The 18,221-nt window shown below is 44.3% G+C and overlaps 1 protein-coding gene across 1 annotated transcript; it reads right to left on the reverse strand.

The window, feature by feature from the left end:
• Positions 1–890: 890 nt before the first annotated feature.
• Positions 891–18,154, reverse strand: LRRC40 (leucine rich repeat containing 40). The gene is made up of 15 exons (XM_054212543.1): positions 17,990–18,154; positions 16,989–17,170; positions 16,389–16,462; positions 15,593–15,722; positions 15,050–15,173; positions 14,066–14,208; positions 12,836–13,008; positions 12,438–12,528; positions 9,938–9,983; positions 7,377–7,485; positions 6,731–6,838; positions 4,995–5,105; positions 3,195–3,272; positions 2,601–2,786; positions 891–1,594 (listed from the first exon to the last, which is right to left on the reverse strand). Exons 1-15 carry the CDS (start codon positions 18,135–18,137, stop codon positions 1,489–1,491), a joined length of 1,809 nt encoding a protein of 602 aa, XP_054068518.1. The 5' UTR covers positions 18,138–18,154; the 3' UTR covers positions 891–1,488.
• Positions 18,155–18,221: the final 67 nt, after the last annotated feature.

The raw sequence follows: 18,221 nt of genomic DNA on the forward strand, positions 1-18,221 counted from the left end.
AAGCTGGTATTTGCTGCTTTTTGGGTACAAATAATGTAGGGAAGACGGGGAAACAAGAGGGAGGGTCGTGGGGGGGGGGGGGCAAGAGCAGCAGCAGTTCCCTCACGCAAGTGACTCCGAAACAGCTCTTGACGTGTTCCAGCTCCAAGAAGCCAGCAGGCTTTCTGCGCAGACACCTTTTAACAGGAGAGGCCTTGTCCCTTCCCTCTCCCCGTCCCTCCACCCCTCAGCCCGCTCTGGCTGGAGCAGGTCCCTGCCAGCCCCCAGGGCACGGAGCTCCAGCCGCCGGCCCCTGCTGGTCCCTCCCCAGGGGCACCAGCTGCCCCCGGCTCCTGCGAAAGGTGCTCACTAAATGTGGAGACCCTGGGGATGAGCGAGTGCGTTTTGTGTTAATTCCAGACACATTCAAAACCTGGAGAGTTTAACTTTCACCCATGTTAAATTTTGCTGTTACAGAAAGGAGAAAGGAAAATCCTTTCACGACACCTGTTTTTTCCTTATCACGCATCCCCCGGGAAGGACACCCATTTGGGGTCAGCGCTGCCCTGGGTGACGCACCGTGTGCCCCGCGGTGACAGCGTGCTGGGGCAGTCCCAAAAGCAAAGCAGCCATCCCACAGCACCTGCCCGCGGGATCCAGCGGGTCCCTGCTCCCATCCCCTTCCCAGTCCCGGAGCAGCCCCACAGCGGGACAGGGGCCCTGCGGTCACCGGGCGGCAGCAGGCAGCACGGCCCTTTGTATTACTAATAGCCATCGTGCGTTACTAGTATTAATAAAAGTATCACTTTCAGGACACAGAAGTGAGTTTAAATAAAAAATGAAAGGGTATCTAAGGTTACTGGCTAGAAAACTTAATTATAGCATATGCTTAAAAAACCCCAAAACATCCATCCGACAGCAAACATTTATTGTTTCAGTGCAGTTACCAACACCAGCCACGTTCTGGTCACTGCTCCGTGAGACGCGCACGGCCGCGGCACATCTCGCACCGAATGCGTCTCCCCAGCACGCAGGTCAAGGGCGCCAGCGTTTGCCACCCAGGGAGCAGCAGTGACGAGGCTGAATACCTGACGAGAGATTAGAAAACAGGCAGACAAAAATCAAAGTGTTCACTTCTGCCTTTTGCTCAAATACTTTGACGTCGACAATTCCTTTTAAAAATCAGCTGAATTGTAGAAAACCGATTGTCACTGTTCCTGAAGGCAGCTGGCACTGGCATTCTTTATTCCAAAAAGCGTAAACGTGTATTGTGGTATTGTAAAATGCACTCCTGACACATGCAGCCTCGAGGGGAAAATGTTTCACAGGCGAGTTCTTCCTTAACATGCAAACTACAAACAGCGTCACACACGCTTCGTGGCACCGGCCGCTGAAGAGCCGGCTGACGAAGGAGGAGGAAGGCGGTAAAACCCCACGGCATTTGGTCGACAGGGTCAGGCTTTGCTTGGACTCTGACTCTGGGTCTGCCAAGGACACCGGCTACTGGAATCACGCAGGAATTCGGCTCCTCAGGTACTCCAGCACCGCGGCCGTTCCCTTGGCCAGGATGGCTGCCCGCGGAGTGCGGAATGGATTCCCTTCTAACAGCAGCGTCCTAGAAAACAGAGTTTGAGTCACTCCTATAAAGGTTTTTCCTTCTACCAACACATCCATACACTGTATATAGATTTTTGAATCTTTTGAAATTCGTAAGTAATTCCTCTTCTGTTCTACTAAAAGACTCTTAGTTTCTGCTTCCCTGGTTCACACTAACCTACCTTCTGTAGAGCCATCTGAATTTTAATTCATGCTAAGAAATCAGTGCTGGTTTATTACTGCAGACACACAACACTTGTTCAGCAAGCCTCTGCCAGAAGAAAGAGTGAGAAAAAGAACTTCTGAAATATAGAAATGGCACAATAAAAGGGGAAAACTCGGTTAAATCGTAACCCTCCGCTCTCTAGCTTAGCTGCTAGCCCGCTATTTGGTCTGCATAAGTCTCGGTGGAGGTTTTTGCCTGGGGGGGCGGTGGTTTATTTTGTATTTTTGAAGTCTCCCTGGAAAGTGCCCTTTAAAGGGGAGAACCACAGGGCCCAGGAACGTGATGTCTTTGAGAAGACTCCTTTGGCCTAACTGTCGTCTTTGAGGTGCGACATGCGGGGATACGCACATGCGGGGATACGCACATGCGGGGATAGCGTACGCTATTTAGAGGAGGTTCCCCGTCTCTCTCGCAGCAGGCGACTCACACGCCCGGCGGAGGAGCAACGTGCAGTAACTGGCAGTCGGTGCCACGCTTCGCCTCCTGGCTCCTCTATACGCGCAGCAGCAGCGCGTCTGGGCACACCCACGAGGGCACTGGCTCAGGCTCCAACACTAGATTCACACAAACCAACATCCCCTTTCCATTTTTTTAAAAAAGTCCCCCAATTCTCCATAATATTGAGGAAATACGGAAGAAACTGCATTGTTTTACAAATGGCGAGGGAGACCCTTTTTGTGCATCGAGACCCACCAACAAACACGCTGCCGCTTAGTACTTTTCCCTCTGACAACCCGTGCCCTGAAGGAATCCGTCGGGATATATTTTTATAAAACGGGCCCCCGCTTAAAGCACCCACCTCAGAGTTTCGCAGTTCCCAAGTTCGGGTGGCACCTGGAGGAGGTCGTTGTTCTGCAGGTCCAGCGTCCCAAGCCTGTCCAGCTTCTTCAGCTGCAGAGGATCGATGGACCCAACCTGGTTGTTACCGAGCAGGACGGTCTCCAGAGTGAGGATGCGATAAAGGACGCTGGGAAATACTTTAAATCTTCAAGAAGAAAAAGGAGGCAAACCAACGAGAGTCAGAAACAGGGCATTCAAAACATTAGCAGCCTTTAAAATCAGACGTTTAGAATCCCATTGCTCCATCACTCCCAGCTGCTGCGCTGGGGGTGCCAAAGGGCGCCCCTGTTGGTATCCATTCTTTGAAATATCCTTCACAAGGCTGTTTAATGCCTTTTTTAACCAGTTGCTACTGTCTCTCCCCAAAACTTTTGTGGCAGAAAATTCCAAAAATACACCACCCATTGTGTAAAGTCCATTCACTTCATCTGTTTTAAGCTCACAGCAAGTCGATCAAGTGCCTCCTCATTCTTACGTGACAGGAAAACCATACTGAATTCGGCCTAGTTCTTTTTATTATTGTATTAAAAAAAAAATCTAAATAGTTGCTCACCTATTAAAGGAAAGATTTATTACTTGCAGTCTCGTCAGTGCCTCCATTTCCTCAGGTAGAGATGTCAAAAAATTATTTCTGTGTATCACACGAAGACAAACAATAATCACTAACTTCTACGAAGCTTTAGTTAAGAATCCACAGAGACGGAACACGCGTATTTATCAGTGCCAACCTGCTGTCTTAAACCAATTAATTGCTTCATAAATGGGTCAAGACCACACGCAAGCACAGATGCTTGCTCCTGCAAGCCAGGTTTGCATTCTCATTTCTGCCAGCAGGAGATTTAAAGTCTGTCCTCTAAAGATTCCCAAGTATTTCAGAGCATCTGACAACCCCTCGACCCGCCTGGCAGTTCAGCTCCGTGGGGTTCCGAGACTGCCCAGAGCTCGGTGCAAAGCAAATCCGCGGGATAACTCTAAACCTCCTCAAAATTAATTTAGTCTGGGATCCACTTGCTGTAACATGCTCATTGTTGGGTACTGCCACCCTAGTGTTTCCCACAACAGGAGGCCATTCAGAACCTTCTCAAATACAAGGAAGACAAGGGTTGAAAGGACAAACAAGGTATTTCCTGAGAGTGACACAAAGAGCCACCACAGGAAATTAAAGACCGCTCACTAAAAGATGCCCAGACTTAGACCTAAATGCTTAATCACTGAGATATCTGACCTCATTCCCTCATCAATCTCATATTATCACCCATTTCTGCAGTCTGCAGCCTAACTCCTCCACCAGCAGCACGTACCTCACTGCACCACGGGCTGGCTGGGGCTGGCAGGACCTCTGGAGCTCCTCTGGCCCAGCCCCTGGAGCAGGTGGCCCAGGACCGCGTCCGGTTGGGCTCCGGGTATCTCCAAGGATGGAGAGTCCACCACCCCCCTGGGCAACCTGTGCCCGCGCTCGGTCGCCCTCACAGGGAGGAGCGTTCCCTGATGTCCAGGGACCTCCTGTGTGTCAGTTCATGCCCGTGGCCTCTGGTCCTGTCCCCGGGCACCCAGGACAAGCCCATCTCAGCCCCCTCCCTGCGGGGTCTGTACCAGGGGTGAGACCCCCGAGCCTGCCCTGCTCCAGGAGCAGCCCCCGCTCGCCCGGCCTCTCCTCACGGGAGATGCTCCAGGCCCTTCGGCATCCTGGTGGCCCTTCGCTGGACTCTCTTGTGTCACAGGCCAATTAATTTACTATCTCGTGCCACCGGCAGATTACTTAAAACCAAGCCAAAGTGGAAACCTGTCTCTGCAACGGTGTGTTGCTACGTTCCATTTTGTGAAGGACCAAAGATAACAAATGCCAGCGAGCTGTTCCCGACGTCTGAACAAACACAATGAGCATTTCTCAGGATCCAGAGGAGGTAAAATGACAGTAAGTAACTACTGCAAATAAAATACCTATGGAGAGCTTCAGTTTCAGGCAGCACAACCAGATTTGTACCTTCGCTGTACCACTCCCCAGCTATCCTCCAGGAGTTCTTGGGGGGGATTCGGGGTTTTTTGGGGGAAGGAAGAGAGACTGTTTTTAAATAGCAACTTAACATCCCTGAGACCCTTTTATGACTGAGGCAAGACCTTTCATCACAGCAAGTCTCGGAGCTTGTCCACTTGTTTTTTGTGTTTTTCTTTAACCGATGCCTAAATCTAGGCCACTTGCTATTTCAGATCTGCCGGTCATTCAACTGTCAGGGAGGCATTTTGGGAAATGAAGAATTATTTCAGCACCACTATTCCACTGTAACAGATGGCTGCTTTAAAAGAGGCATGAAAATAAGTTACCGAGAAAGGAAGTCCAACACGCGTCACGAACCTGATATCCAAATGTGTCAATTTATGGAGCACGCAAAGCTCCAAGGAGATAGATGAGATTTTATTGAAGCCAAGGTTGACATCACAAAGCGAGTCCTTCAGCTCCACAATCCTGAAACCCAATACGAATACACCTTTAGTATGTAAGCTCATGTTTGCATTCTATTTTCTAAGTTATTGAAAAAAAACCCGCTTTATCCTACAAATCAAGGACACTCTATGTTGCTTGACATTTCAGAAGCAATTTTGTGGATGAAGATAACAAAAACTTCACCTGGGAAAGCCGCCTGTCCTGGCGTCTTACACTTCGCATCAAGACAAAGCTCAGAATCCCTTTTCTAAAGTTATTAGGAGAGTAAATTTTCCCTTGCGGATTAGGAGAGTAAATTTTACTGCCCGAGCCTACTCACTTAAACGCAGTTAAGAGGTATTTCAGAAACTACGGCGGAGATGACCATCACCTCCACCTCCTGCCCTGTAAATGTTTTAGCAAGACAACTCCATTGATCTTCCTCAGCAGTCAAACCCTTGGAAAGAGATTGTTATTTTATTTCCATCTTTCATTTCTGTGCCACTGATCTGCTATTACGAATCCCAGGAACACAGCAGCCGCTGCTTCTTGTAAAAGGGTGTTACATTAAGATGCTTTGGTGTAAAACATTGAACAGCTCAAAAAGTTAGCTGTTGAATCCCTATCACAGAACCTCTGTTTTAGCCCTAAAACCAAAAGGCAACTGAATGAGAAAATACTTGTCCCTCCTACCTGGACTGCCACTGAGTTCCCCAGCACCCAGCAGCCGCACACCTACACCATCCTCCCCAGAGAATGCAACAGCCCCGTGAAAACGCACGGGAGGCACGAGCGTTATCTCGCTAAATCGATTTTCTAGAAATTGTACTGAAGAGAGATCTTTTCCCGTGAACAGGAGACAGCACTTCTTCAAGTTCTATGTGCTAAAGGTTAAATGCTCGGCCCACCTGGGTCCAAGAATGGAAGTAAGTCACCCTCACAAATCTGGGGGCATCCTTAAAAAACAGCTTTCATGATTTTCTTGGGCTACCGGAGATGCAGTAACCTTCCTCCATACACAAAAAGACTATTTATTGCCATTAGTGTCACAAGAAAGCTTTTCCTTGACTGTGGATGAAGTAACAAGTGCAATAGTATCAAACGCTGTGATGGGACATAAAATTATCAAGAAAGGACTCGTGGGAATCGTTCAGGCCTCCTTGAAAAAACCCACAAGCAATTACTCTAGCTGAAGAAACGGAATTTAACTAGAACCTCAGCTACAGTACAACGCTCTCACCCAAGCAAGTGGTGAATCCACACGGATTCTCTTCATATGGGAAAAAGATGGCTTTGTAGAGAAAACAATACCGCACTGTAGTTAAGTGCAGCACTTCATTACCGTGAGAAGTCTCCCCTCATTCAGTTCAACAACGCCTGGCAAAGCACGACGGAAAACGCCACGCGGTGAAAGCACCATTGAGCGCAGCCAAGCGCCTTTTTACCGCCATCGTCACGGTAATCAGTGGAACCAACCGCGTGCTACTCATACTAGAAATGCCAGCGACCTAGTCAGCGTCTCAATTACACTTCCATTTGTGTGTGTGCGTATACACACATATGGGTAGCATGAAGTGCAAATATACTTGATGAGGAAAAACACAAGATGCTGAGGAACAAAAGTAGAGAGGAAAGTTACAAACAGAGAATGACCTTTACACAAGTACCTTGGAGGAACTTCACTCAGCTGGTTTTTGCTGAAGTTGACGGTGGCGACGGGATTGCTTCCGACCGCATTGAACATTTCATCGGGAATCACGGCTGCCTGTTTCTCACTGAACAATGAAAAGCATTTCGCTGAGTAAAGCGAACAAGTTCATCATTTCCTACTTAATAACAAGACATTTTCCCTTTCTTTATGAAAAAGATGAGTAGTAGAACAGATATATAAATATGTACAGTTTGAAGTCCCTCAAGGACTGTTAATCAGAAAGCCACCAAGTCACATTGCTGGTGAGGTTTAAGAAATAACTGAAGAGATACTCACCTACAACAAGATGTTTTGAGACTTAATGATAATTGCTAAAGAAGGTTAAATGGTACTAAAAGCACCTAAAGGTACTAAGCATTTCAACGAGTTAAAAGCAATGTTACTGCGGAATATTTGATAGTACAAAGAAATAATTGAAAAAACCTGCAATTCAAATCTGCCTATTCCTGAGCAGACAAATGGAAGTGAAAAATGCACAAATGCAGCAGGATTTGCAGGCAGTTTAGTATACATCATGGAGTAAAAATTTAAAAAAAAAAAAAGCAAGTAACAGGAAAGTGTTCTTACAACTTTAGAAGTAGGCAGTATTTCAAAGGACATACCTATATTCCAATAATTTTAGTGAAGTTATGGCATGCATGTTAACCCTTGACTCACTCGGGAGAGTCATGGCTGTCACAGGAGGCTCTTCATTTGGGTTAGTCACATCATCTAGAGATAACAAACACACACAGTCACACAAACTCCAGGCTGCCGTCGGCTGGGCTGTTCTGAACGACGCGGATGGGCAGGGTTAGTGTCCCAGACACCAGCCATCACCCTTTCCAATTCTTCCTGTATTCGGGCTCAACCGCATCTAAAATGATTCAGATTATTCCAAGAATTTTCCAGTAATTGGGTTTTTTTGTAGTCTTGGGTTTCTGGTTTGTTTGGGGTTTTCTTTAGGGGGGTTAGGGAGGAGAAAGTTGGCTCAGATTTTGAAAAAGGAGGTGAGGAAGCGCCAGAGATGTTACGCTCGCGGTCGCTGGCTGTTCTGTTGGGCAGCAGGCTCCAAGGGGTGGGGAGCTGGGAACAACCACGAACAGGGAAGCCGGGCGAGAAGTGGTGACCCAGCTCATCTACACCCAGAGCAGCAAACCTCACCACAACTGCAGCTCAAACATCAACATTTATAGACCTTCATCATAGCCTCCTCTGCAGAGTTCCCTTTGATTACTATCTACAATCCACATGAAAAAGCTCTGGATGTCGCAAGGCTACTTTGAATGTGTCAGAAATGCAGATTAAAAGCATTGTTCTGCCCATCCCAGGTGTGGCGTCACACCTGGGCCCTCACATACACCTAAGTAGGCTGAAGCTTAGCTAAAAGTCCAAATATAGGATAAACCCAACTTCCGCTAAAAGAAATCAAACAAAACTCTATGGAAATTCAGCAGCATTCATGAATAAAAGTCCAGTAACAACTGCACCTCACCGCAGCTAGTGATCCTGTCATTAAGAAAGGTCAAAAGGGCCAAAAACAAGCTAAAAAAAAAAAAAAGAGGACTTTCTCCAGTTTAAGCCTCTACAGAAATAGGACTGCTACTGGTTTAGCTCCCACTTAGATGCCATAACAAGCTGAGTAAAATCATAAGCACTGCTGTACATGCAAGACATTAGTTAATTTTATTATCCACAACTGTATCATCTATTATAGCTCAGCAGAAAAGCTTCTGAGTATGTCCTCTAGCATCCAATTAATTTTTGTCAAGTTAATAATATGTCAGATTTGCATGAAACCTGACATTTTGAAGCAATTTTACACGCTGCAGTAACCTAATTAATACTGCCATCCTCTGGCAGACCGAGAGAAACCCACGTAACAAAAAGGAAAATGCACACATGCCATTCTCAGTAACGGCTGCTTGCGTGTATTATCAAGGTCCCTTCCAAATTAAGAGGTTAAGCATTTTTTGGCATTTAAGTGTGGCATAATCATTTCCATACTATATTTAACATGACCGGTGAACTTGTTCATTTTGCCTAGTTTATGTTTTAAAACTTTAGAAGATGAACATTTACAAAGACAGTAAACTGAAGTCCTGTTTTGAAAGGATTTCATGTTTTCAGCATGCAAGTTACTTAAAGACTCCGACAGCCTGTTTCCTATATAATAAAAAATACAGTTGTCTCCACTATTTTGTTTAGGAAACAGAATAAAAAGAAAAAAAACCCCACATGCCAAAATATGTCAGTGAATTAGAAGCCCAGCTATCAATCTGAGAAGTGACCTGAGTGCGCAGAAGCAGCTAACAACTTTTTGTCTGCTTTTTTAATACTTTCAGTTCATTTTTCCAAAGTACTGTATCTGACAGAAAAACGTGACACAGACTCATCTAAGTGCTTTTTAATCCACAGAGGCAGAGCTCTGAATCCAAGAGAGCGTTCTGCAAAAAACATACAGCATTTGGGCAGAGAAGATATCCCCTTGAAATATTTCATCTGATTTTCCGCTTTACGGCTTTTTAATTATTTCTATAGGGAAAAGTTGGGATCAAGACTATTAGAGAGTAGAAAGATGACTTCTAACAGGCCAGGATTAGAATGATATTTAAAATAAGTTACTTTCTCCCCCAAAACTTCTCATTTCCTTAGTCAGCTAGGTGGTAGACTTCATGGCATCACCGAGACTTTAAGGCAGACCTTTTCCTGTACGTATTTTCTGGGAATCACAGGGCTGTTCTGCCCTTGCTATTACATGAACGAATAATCCACAACACCTCTGCAAAATCTCGCCTACCCACAGTCACAGTCCAGTGACCGAGCCAGCAGACGGAGGGCACGCTTAAAAAGATGAACCCCTTACGCAAACTTCCCGTGATGTTCAGAGGAAAAATAAAAAAGCTACTGGAATTCCCCACGCAAAACGTATAAAGGGACCAGGGGAAAAATACTTAAGATTATGTGTCTAACTGATAACCTTGAATAAGGAATGTTTGTTATTCAGTATTATCCAATAGAATAAGAAACAGCACTGAAATACAAGAGCAAACTGTTGAGTAAAGAAAACTATTACTGCAGGTGAACTGGAGGAACCCAGATTTAAACAGCTACCCTCCGTAGGTTCCAATGTATTTTAATTTCTCAGATTCTCTTTAAAATGCAATGCAGTAGAGCAACATACCTTGGATTTTGCTTCTCAGATATTTCAGAAGTTCCTGGGTGCCTTTCTTTAAAAAAAAAAAGAAAAAAAAAAAGAAAAGGCAGTAAGTGTGTATGCAGCTGTTTTGGCAATGAAGAATGAGAATCCCAGTCACACGGGTGGAACCCACAGCGCTGATGACTGCCAAAGCCGCCAAAGGCTTCCTGGAGAAAACTCCTCTTTGCAGCAGCTTATGAACTTCCTTATTTACAACCTTGTTTATTTATTCCAGCTGAAAATTTCTGATCCCATAGCACTACCTCAGATCCACATTTTTAGCTTTTTATCTAAAGTACTTAGCCAGTTCCAAGAGCAAGGAAAAAAGTTCAAATTAACTTAATGTTCTCTTTAAAAAGGTCTAGCACAATTATGCTTTAGAGAAGACATTTAAAATTTGTCAAGGAAGCTGACTGTTCAGTGTTCTGCTAACTTTGTATGTCCGAAATTATACACTCTGGGAAAAACACTGCAGTTTACAGAATTTGCATGGATTTTTAACAGCTCAATTCTCCAAAGACTGGAGTTTCAATCCTCTTATAGCAACTTGTACTGGTCAAACACAGTAACTGCCTGCATAACCGATGAGTAATTAAGCATAATCTCATCCCATTTGTTTTAGATAAAGCTAGATTCTCCTTACCATTTTACATGCTTCTCCTTGATGCTTTAAAACCAGGGACTGAACTAAAGTGCTGAATACGAATTAACATTTCTCATTCCAGCTGACATCTGTATTACACACAATCAGAGACTGGTTGATCTGAACACAGTGGGGGCTAAAGCAAATGTGGAAGTGGGAAAAGAACGATGTCTCATGAGGAATCTGGTGAGATGACAGAAACAGAAAAGACTGAGAAAAGAGGAGGAGGAGATCGGGACTGACGGCAGGCACGACTAGGGCTGGCATGGGCCGAGCTGAGCGAGACGAGGGAAGCCGCTATGGAAGAGCCTGGAAACTTTTAAGGAAAAGACAAAGGTCAAACAGAAAGCTGAGGAACAAGCACATGGCTTGCGCCCAGAGGAAAGCAGACAATAAGACAAAGGTCAACAGCCAGGTGATGATACGTTATGCTAAAAAGAGAGACTGGGATTTAACAGAGATTGACTGGAAATTCATCAAGAAACAAGAAGAGGTTTGGGAGTAGGAGGAGAGGCCTGAGGAACAGGAGGAGATGAGAGGGAGCACGGCTGGACAAGAGAAGAATCTGAATCTGTGCCCGCTAGGCAGTACCTACCCCCAGTCCTTGCCAATCCTCACCTCCGTGTTCACCTGCAGCTAGCAAGTGCCTGGGGAACCCTACAAGCTTGATCAATAACTCCTCTAAATCAACTGGAAAAAAATCTAGACGGGCATATAAAATTCCAGGTGTATGAATTTACAATGCTAGTAATGGACCAAGACAGTGTAAGTATAAAATGTCATAATGGAATCCTTCTACCTGTGCTACAAATTTGAAATATAAGCAAGAAATTACATACATCTATGCTTCCACATTTGAAAGACAACAAATCCTCTGAAGTTAGGGAACACCAGAACTAAAGCAGCCAGGCAGCCCTCGCTCAGACTCCATCGCATGCACGTTTCAAGCCAACTTTGAACTCTGGAATCACGTACGACTTCCATCCACAGAACCCCTGCTCATTAATTCAGGGCATACGATGCTCACTTAATCAGATATGTGATGTTTTCCCTCTTCGGACAGGTATTACAAAATTTCATTTCAACAGAGAGTCCCAGTGCTTTGTAAACATTTATTTATTTTGTAACACTGGCAAAAGCATGGAAAGAAATAACGTATACCACCAATGAGAAGTGGGGCACGCTGGGGCTAAAAATAAAAGGGAATTCTATAGGAGCAGTAACGCCCGTGCTCCAGCCTCCCTGCTGCCTGTCTACTTGTTTTCTCACGCACAATTCACACCTTCGCTTTGCTGGTTACCTCCAGAGAGAATGCAGATGTGAGGTGTAGGTTATCCCTAAGAAAAGGTAGTGCATCAGGTTGTCACTGCTCAAAATGCAGCTGCCATCAAATACGCTGTGGAAATTGAATCCTAGATCCTTAATTCAGGCAAGTAGGAAGTGAGAAACAGAAATCCGTGCTCGTTTAGGTAAAGCCTGATGTAAAGTACTTGCCTGGCGCTGCAATGAACTGTGACTGCAGCAGGATTAGGCAGCAGACAGCTGCCTTATCCTTTCTTTCCCAGACACCCAGTGCTCCATTTGCAATATATGTTACAACTGCAGCAAATGAGAAACAGGTCCTATAAAGCAATGACCTCCTTCATTGCACAGTCCTCATGATCTTCTGCACTGCACCAGGCTCCAGTGAAAAGAGTGCTCAAATCACAACATACACAAAAGAGATGCATTAAACTTGCACGGGCTACTTGACATCTCCTTATTTTAATGTTTTGGCTACACAATTTGGATAACGTACGTATGTAACATAACTAAACTTTATATACTGTCTGTAGTGCTTACTTGCAGAAGGTCTCTTCGAATAGTTCTCAAAGGATTTCCCTCCAATGCCAGGAATTTCAACTGAGGAAGGTTCCCCAACGTGTAAGGCAATCTGCAAAAGGAAACACCTCATTTCAAAGCAGCTCCAAAACAAATTCTGAAGAATTTACAATGGTTTCTCAGATGGACCGGTATTCTGAAGCTCAGGTTCAAATAAAAAGATACAGAATATATTACATTTAAGAAGGGCATGGTTTGATCATAGCATGTACATAATACAGAAAGGGCTCCTTCATTTTATGATTGAGTCCTTTTTTAATTACATTTTACAAAGTGAAATACATCAGCTATAGAATTAGTTGTCATTAGATGCCATTAGCTATGCCTCATCACAGACATAATGCAGTTTTTAATATTACCTACTGATATCATTGTTGGCGAGGTCAAGTCGCTCCAGCTTCTGAAGCAGAGCAATTTCATCGGGAACTGATTTTATCTTGTTGTCTCTAAGTTCCAATACAGAGAGGGAATTCAGATGCTTCAGATTCTCTGCATTTAATATTTCAATCTGATTTTCACCAGCATGTAACTCCTATGGAAACAAAGATCACCTACAATTATGTTACCCTGGCAAAATTACTCTGATCTCCTAAATCATGGCACTGGAAAAAACACATGGTGATGTGGAGAAAATACAGATCTTGATTCCTTTTCATCTGCGTATGAAATATCAAAGCCTCCAAAGATCCAGAGACATGAGTTTGAACTTTGCTTTTCTGAAACCATCACAGAACCCTCGGCTCTGAATTCCATTTCCAAGCTAGGAATAAATTTTCTCTGCATTTGTCAAGAACTTGTCAATGACTTCTTTGCTCAAGAAGTTTCTTCAGTTCCAAGTCACAGGAAATGGGGAGGGCAGCTCTCCATCTCCCATTTGGAAATGTTTCACTTACAATGGAAAAATCGAATGGTTCTTCACACTAATGAGAGCGCACGCATGCTGCTGGACACACTAAGCCACTGAACTTCACATATCAATACGGATTTTGTTAGAAAATGCTGAAATAGCATGGGATTTTAACTGCCAAGTTCAGTTATGCGGAACTACAAAGGTATCTGCATTCTTTGACGGATTTGGTGATTGGAAACAACACAGTGATGTGGGCATTCAACTGGCCCACTCATTTTTCTATTAGTTGAATAACAAATTTCTGATATTCTGAAGCAGGCAATTTTCAATTTTAAATGTATTGGGAATTAAGGCTACAAAAGACCTGGCAGATCTGATTATGCTGAAAGGAAAAATAAACAGTATACTTTCTCTGCAGTTACAAATAAAAATGACAGTGAACAAAGTAAATTTATCCAGAAAATGTTCTTAGAGATTAAAAAAAAACTGTTGCAGGCAACATTAGATCTAGTTTTTCTGTCACTTTTCTAAATATTTCTTTTATTTTCCAAATCTGAAGTGTACTGCTGCAAATCTGTCTTGCAAATGACCTTAAGACTGACCACTGTGGACAGTAATTGCAAATGAGGATGTATAAACTTTTGATCAAAGCAATTCACAAAAATTTGTGTTTAAAGTAACAGCTATTATTTTAAAACTTTACAGCAAATACCAGTGTATCAACCATTTCAAACCTTACCTTCAGTAATTTGCATGAGGGAAATTCTGCTAAGGAACGCAATTTATTTTTTCTCAGATAAAGCTGTTCCAAAGATGCCATAGTTGCTAGTTTAGAAGGTACAGTTTCCAGGTAGTTTTTAGTACAGTCCAGCTGCCTTAAGCCTACAGAAGTAAGCGTGCAAGTGACAAACGGAAGAAAAAGAGAAGGTAAAAGTCATTTTCTACAGAAGCATAAATATCCCGGGTATTGAAATAAATAAAACTACATTTTGCCAATCGGAATTTTTGAAGAAATCAGATCAGTTAGCGTCAACATTTCTGAAAACAAGGCATCTGCTTTTCATTTGCTCTTCAGGGGACACTCTGGAATGCTTTCAATGACGCTGCCAGACACCAGCTCTTGTTTAGAGTACGGGACTGGAGGGAACAAAAAAGGGCCTAATATTGCAGACCGACTCAGACAGATCTGCAGGGAATTTCTAGAGCATTTATAAAAGCTGGCAGTCTACCACTCCTCCTGGAGATCTGCCACAGCTATTAAACTAGGTGTTTCCTATCAACCACCAGTCAGCTTGATATTTAACATTCGAATACTAGAATTCAATTTTATCATTCTCTAATTTATGGGGTTTTTCTCTCCAATAATTTAAACTCTCTCTCATTTATGCTTTATTTGCCACTCAAACTATGCAATAAAGCGAAAAAAAAATTACCAAATTGCTTATTGCAGTCTTAAGGCTAACAGCTTCTAACTCTATTAATACTTACACTTTTCTGATCATTCCATGTCCCATTTATCAAGAAATATGAACCATAAGAGGACTCAAGTTTGATATCCAGCAGATTTAGCTGATTTTTTAAAACAATTCTGAACTAGTATTCTTGAGAATACAGTAACCCTTTAAGAATATATTTTTTAAATTCTGAATAATATGCACTCCATTTCTGAACAAACTACAGAACTGGCTGTACGGCATTTAATAATCTGAGGAAACTAATTTACTTTTCATCGCACTGATATCTGCAGGCAGGTTCTTGAGTTGATTACAAGCCAAATTGAGTCGCACTAAGTTAATGAGCAAAGCAAAACTTGTTGGAATGTCTGTGAGATGGTTGTTGGACAGATCCTGAAGATTAAAAAAAGAAAGAGAGAGAGGGGTTAGAAATAGAGATGTTTAAAATATCCCATGAGTACTGCTACTGCAAAGTTAATTACTGGCAGAACATTAAAATTAGATGGCTGACATATTCAGGATCTCCCTGGTAGAAATGCGAATGGAAGAAACAAGTCTCCCGTGACTGACAGATCACAAGGGATTTGATTTTTCTTAAAATATTTGGCAAACCAAGAGCAAAACTTGATTTCAAACAAAACAAACAAACAAAAAACCCCACCACGTAGTAACTGACAACCTACATAAGTCATTAGAATATTCACAAAGTTCTGCCACCTAAGCTATGGGGGTTTTTTTAATTAGCAGCAGCAAAATATGGATAAATCAGCCTCTCTGCAAAAATAAATATTTTTGAAAAAGTTGTAATTTACTAGTTCTTCTAAATTGACAAGCTGTCCAAATCCATCTGGCAAGCAGCTCAGCTCATTGTGGTGAAGAAGAAGGCTCTTCAAGTGAGACAACTGCATCAACTCTTCTGGGATACCTTTCAGTTTGTTGTGGCTAGTATTAAAACATGGAACACAAAGGGAAAAAACAATTACCAAGTAGTTTTGAGAATAAAACTGCATAAAGAACGCTTCTGCTACATGTGGTGCTGCTATCCAAACTAGAGTTACAAATTAATTATCTTTGTAAATTCAGATGATGATGAAAAGCATTCTTGAACAACTAAACAATATTCTAGCTGGATCTTACATTTGTTTTATGTAGTTCACACCTACAGTGGCAACACAGCCGCTTTCGCCTTGTGCACAAACTTAGAAAATTACTCCAGTAAACAGAAGAATACGAACTTTCCAGCACGAACAAGATCTATGCAATTATTTACAATGTATATTATTCATGACAAAACGTATTTTTGTTCCTTTAGAACCAAATTGCCAGACTGAGGTACATGAATGTAGACATTGCTTTTGTGTAATTATTCAAAAGATCACTGTTTTCACAGCGAGACTGTGACTTTGAGTATCAGTGAAAATAATTTTAACAAACCAAAGACCATCAGTTTTGATCCAAAACATTACGATTCTCAATATGCTACTATAGGTTAGTTAAAAATCTGAAACTAATTTTCTGAAAGAAAACGTGACATACTGCAATGCCTTATTCACACTGTGGAAGTCACTGCAATGGATCTCATGTTCCAGTTCTGTAACATGTACATACCTGACATCAAGTTTCTGAAGATTTTCTAATTGTCCTAAAGCAGAAGGAAGCGATGTCAGTTGATTATCATGCACCTGGAAAATAAAGTTTTTAGAATACAGTTACTAATTTGTACCATGTAGGTTTTCTTTCCCTACCCTAGAAACAACTCACGCTAACCTAATACACGGAATAATTTTGTACACAAATAGCAGAATAATTTTGTACACAGTAATAGGTACGTCCATGCCTTAACGCAATTACTAATAGCAGTGTTGCAACTGCCAATCTGTGAAAATTCTACTGAATTGATAAATGCTAAGAGATTAGATATGAAAGAGGGGTGTGTGCAGGAAAGGTGGTTGCATCCAGTAATAGCTCTTCCTTCAGTGTCCATAATAAAACTTCCTGGATCTTTCTACAGAACTGTACCCACTACCAGCGTATAAATCACTATACTATCAGCGATCTGCAACAAGCTTTTCTTTATCCTGAGAATACACCGATGCCACTTCTACACATCCACCACTGCAGGGAAATGGAAAACAAAGATCTAATCCATGTTTTCCCACCTCCTACAAGGAGAGCACAGCCCTGCCATAACGTGATCATGGTACTTACATCCAGAACAGTGAGCGCAGGCAGAAGTTTGACATCCTCTGAAAGACACTGCAGTTTGTTTGAGGCAAGTATCAGCTTGGTCAGATCTGTCTGCTCCCACCAGCGATCCGCCGCGCCAAAGGAGAGATTTTGATGAGCTTCCTCTGGGGTATCCAAATTTATCCGCCACACATGCTGAGGCACTGCATACACAAACATACACGTGTTAACTGTATGATGATATTTACTCTCAAACTTCACACCATCGTAGTGCTTTTCCTACATACATACACACATATACGTAGAACCACAGGATGGTTTGGGCTGGAAGGGACCTTAAAGGCCACCCAGTGGCACCCCCTGCCCTGGGCAGGGACACCTCCCACCAGCCCAGGTTGCTCCAAGCCCCGGCCAACCTGGCCTTGAACCCCTCCAGGGATGGGGCAGCCACAGCTTCTCTGGGCAACCTGGGCCAGGGGCTCACCCCCCTCACAGCCAACAATTTCTTCCTCGGATCTCATCTCAATCTCCCCTCTTGCAGTTTGAAGCCATTCCCCCCTCATCCTATTACTATATGTCCTTGTAAAAAGTCCCTGGCCTCCAGCTTTCCTGCAGGCCCCACACAGTCAACTGGTTTTCTGGAGACATTTTTCCAGAGCTGACGATAACAACCTAATGGCAATCTGCCAGTAACCGCCAAAAGCACGCTGCGCGGCAAACGGACGGCAGGAAACCCTCGTTACTCACAGGATCACAGCACGGAATGGCCGCTGCCCGCTCTGCATTTCCCAGCCCTGCCCGGCCGGCGGTGCCCAGCAGGAGCCCCGGGCGCGGGAGGCACCGCGCAGGACTGCCCGGGCCGCTTCCAGGGGAGCCGAGGGCTCGGCTCGGGGGGCCCGCTCTCCCCGGGCCGCTCCGGCCGCCAGCCCGACACAAACCCGACCCCGGGTGCCGCCCCCGGCACCGAGCGCACCCGCACAGCCCCGGCCCGGCTCCCCCCGGGCCCGGCCGCCCGCGCTCACCCTCGCCGAGGTTCCGGCCCGACAGGTTTAACTGCCCGCTCTTCCGAGCCGCCCGGATCAGCCCCTGCGGCACGGCCGGGCTCGGCTCCGCCGCCCGCCTGAAGCCAGCGCGGGGGTCCCCCGCCACCGCCCTCCGCGCCGCCGCCATCCCCCGCCACAGCCGGGCCGGCGCCGCCTGCCGAGCGGGCGGGGCCTGGCGAGGCCTCTCCGGCGGGGCCCGGCTCTGGCAGCC

Source organism: Rissa tridactyla, chromosome 8 (genome assembly GCF_028500815.1).
Source record: "Rissa tridactyla isolate bRisTri1 chromosome 8, bRisTri1.patW.cur.20221130, whole genome shotgun sequence".
Classification (NCBI taxonomy): domain Eukaryota; kingdom Metazoa; phylum Chordata; class Aves; order Charadriiformes; family Laridae; genus Rissa; species Rissa tridactyla.

What these genes read in the sequence shown, in the direction of transcription:
- LRRC40 (XM_054212543.1), bottom strand. Translation starts at nt 18,137, where the DNA reads ATGGCGGCGGCGCGGAGGGCGGTGGCGGGGGACCCCCGCGCTGGCTTC. An exon ending in TTGTCAATTTAGAAGAACTA is followed by an intron (nt 15,174 to 15,592) that starts GTAAATTACAAC and finishes TTTAATCTTCAG; the next exon opens with GATCTGTCCAACAACCATCT. An exon ending in GGGAACTGCGAAACTCTGAG is followed by an intron (nt 1,595 to 2,600) that starts GTGGGTGCTTTA and finishes TCTGTTTTCTAG; the next exon opens with GACGCTGCTGTTAGAAGGGA.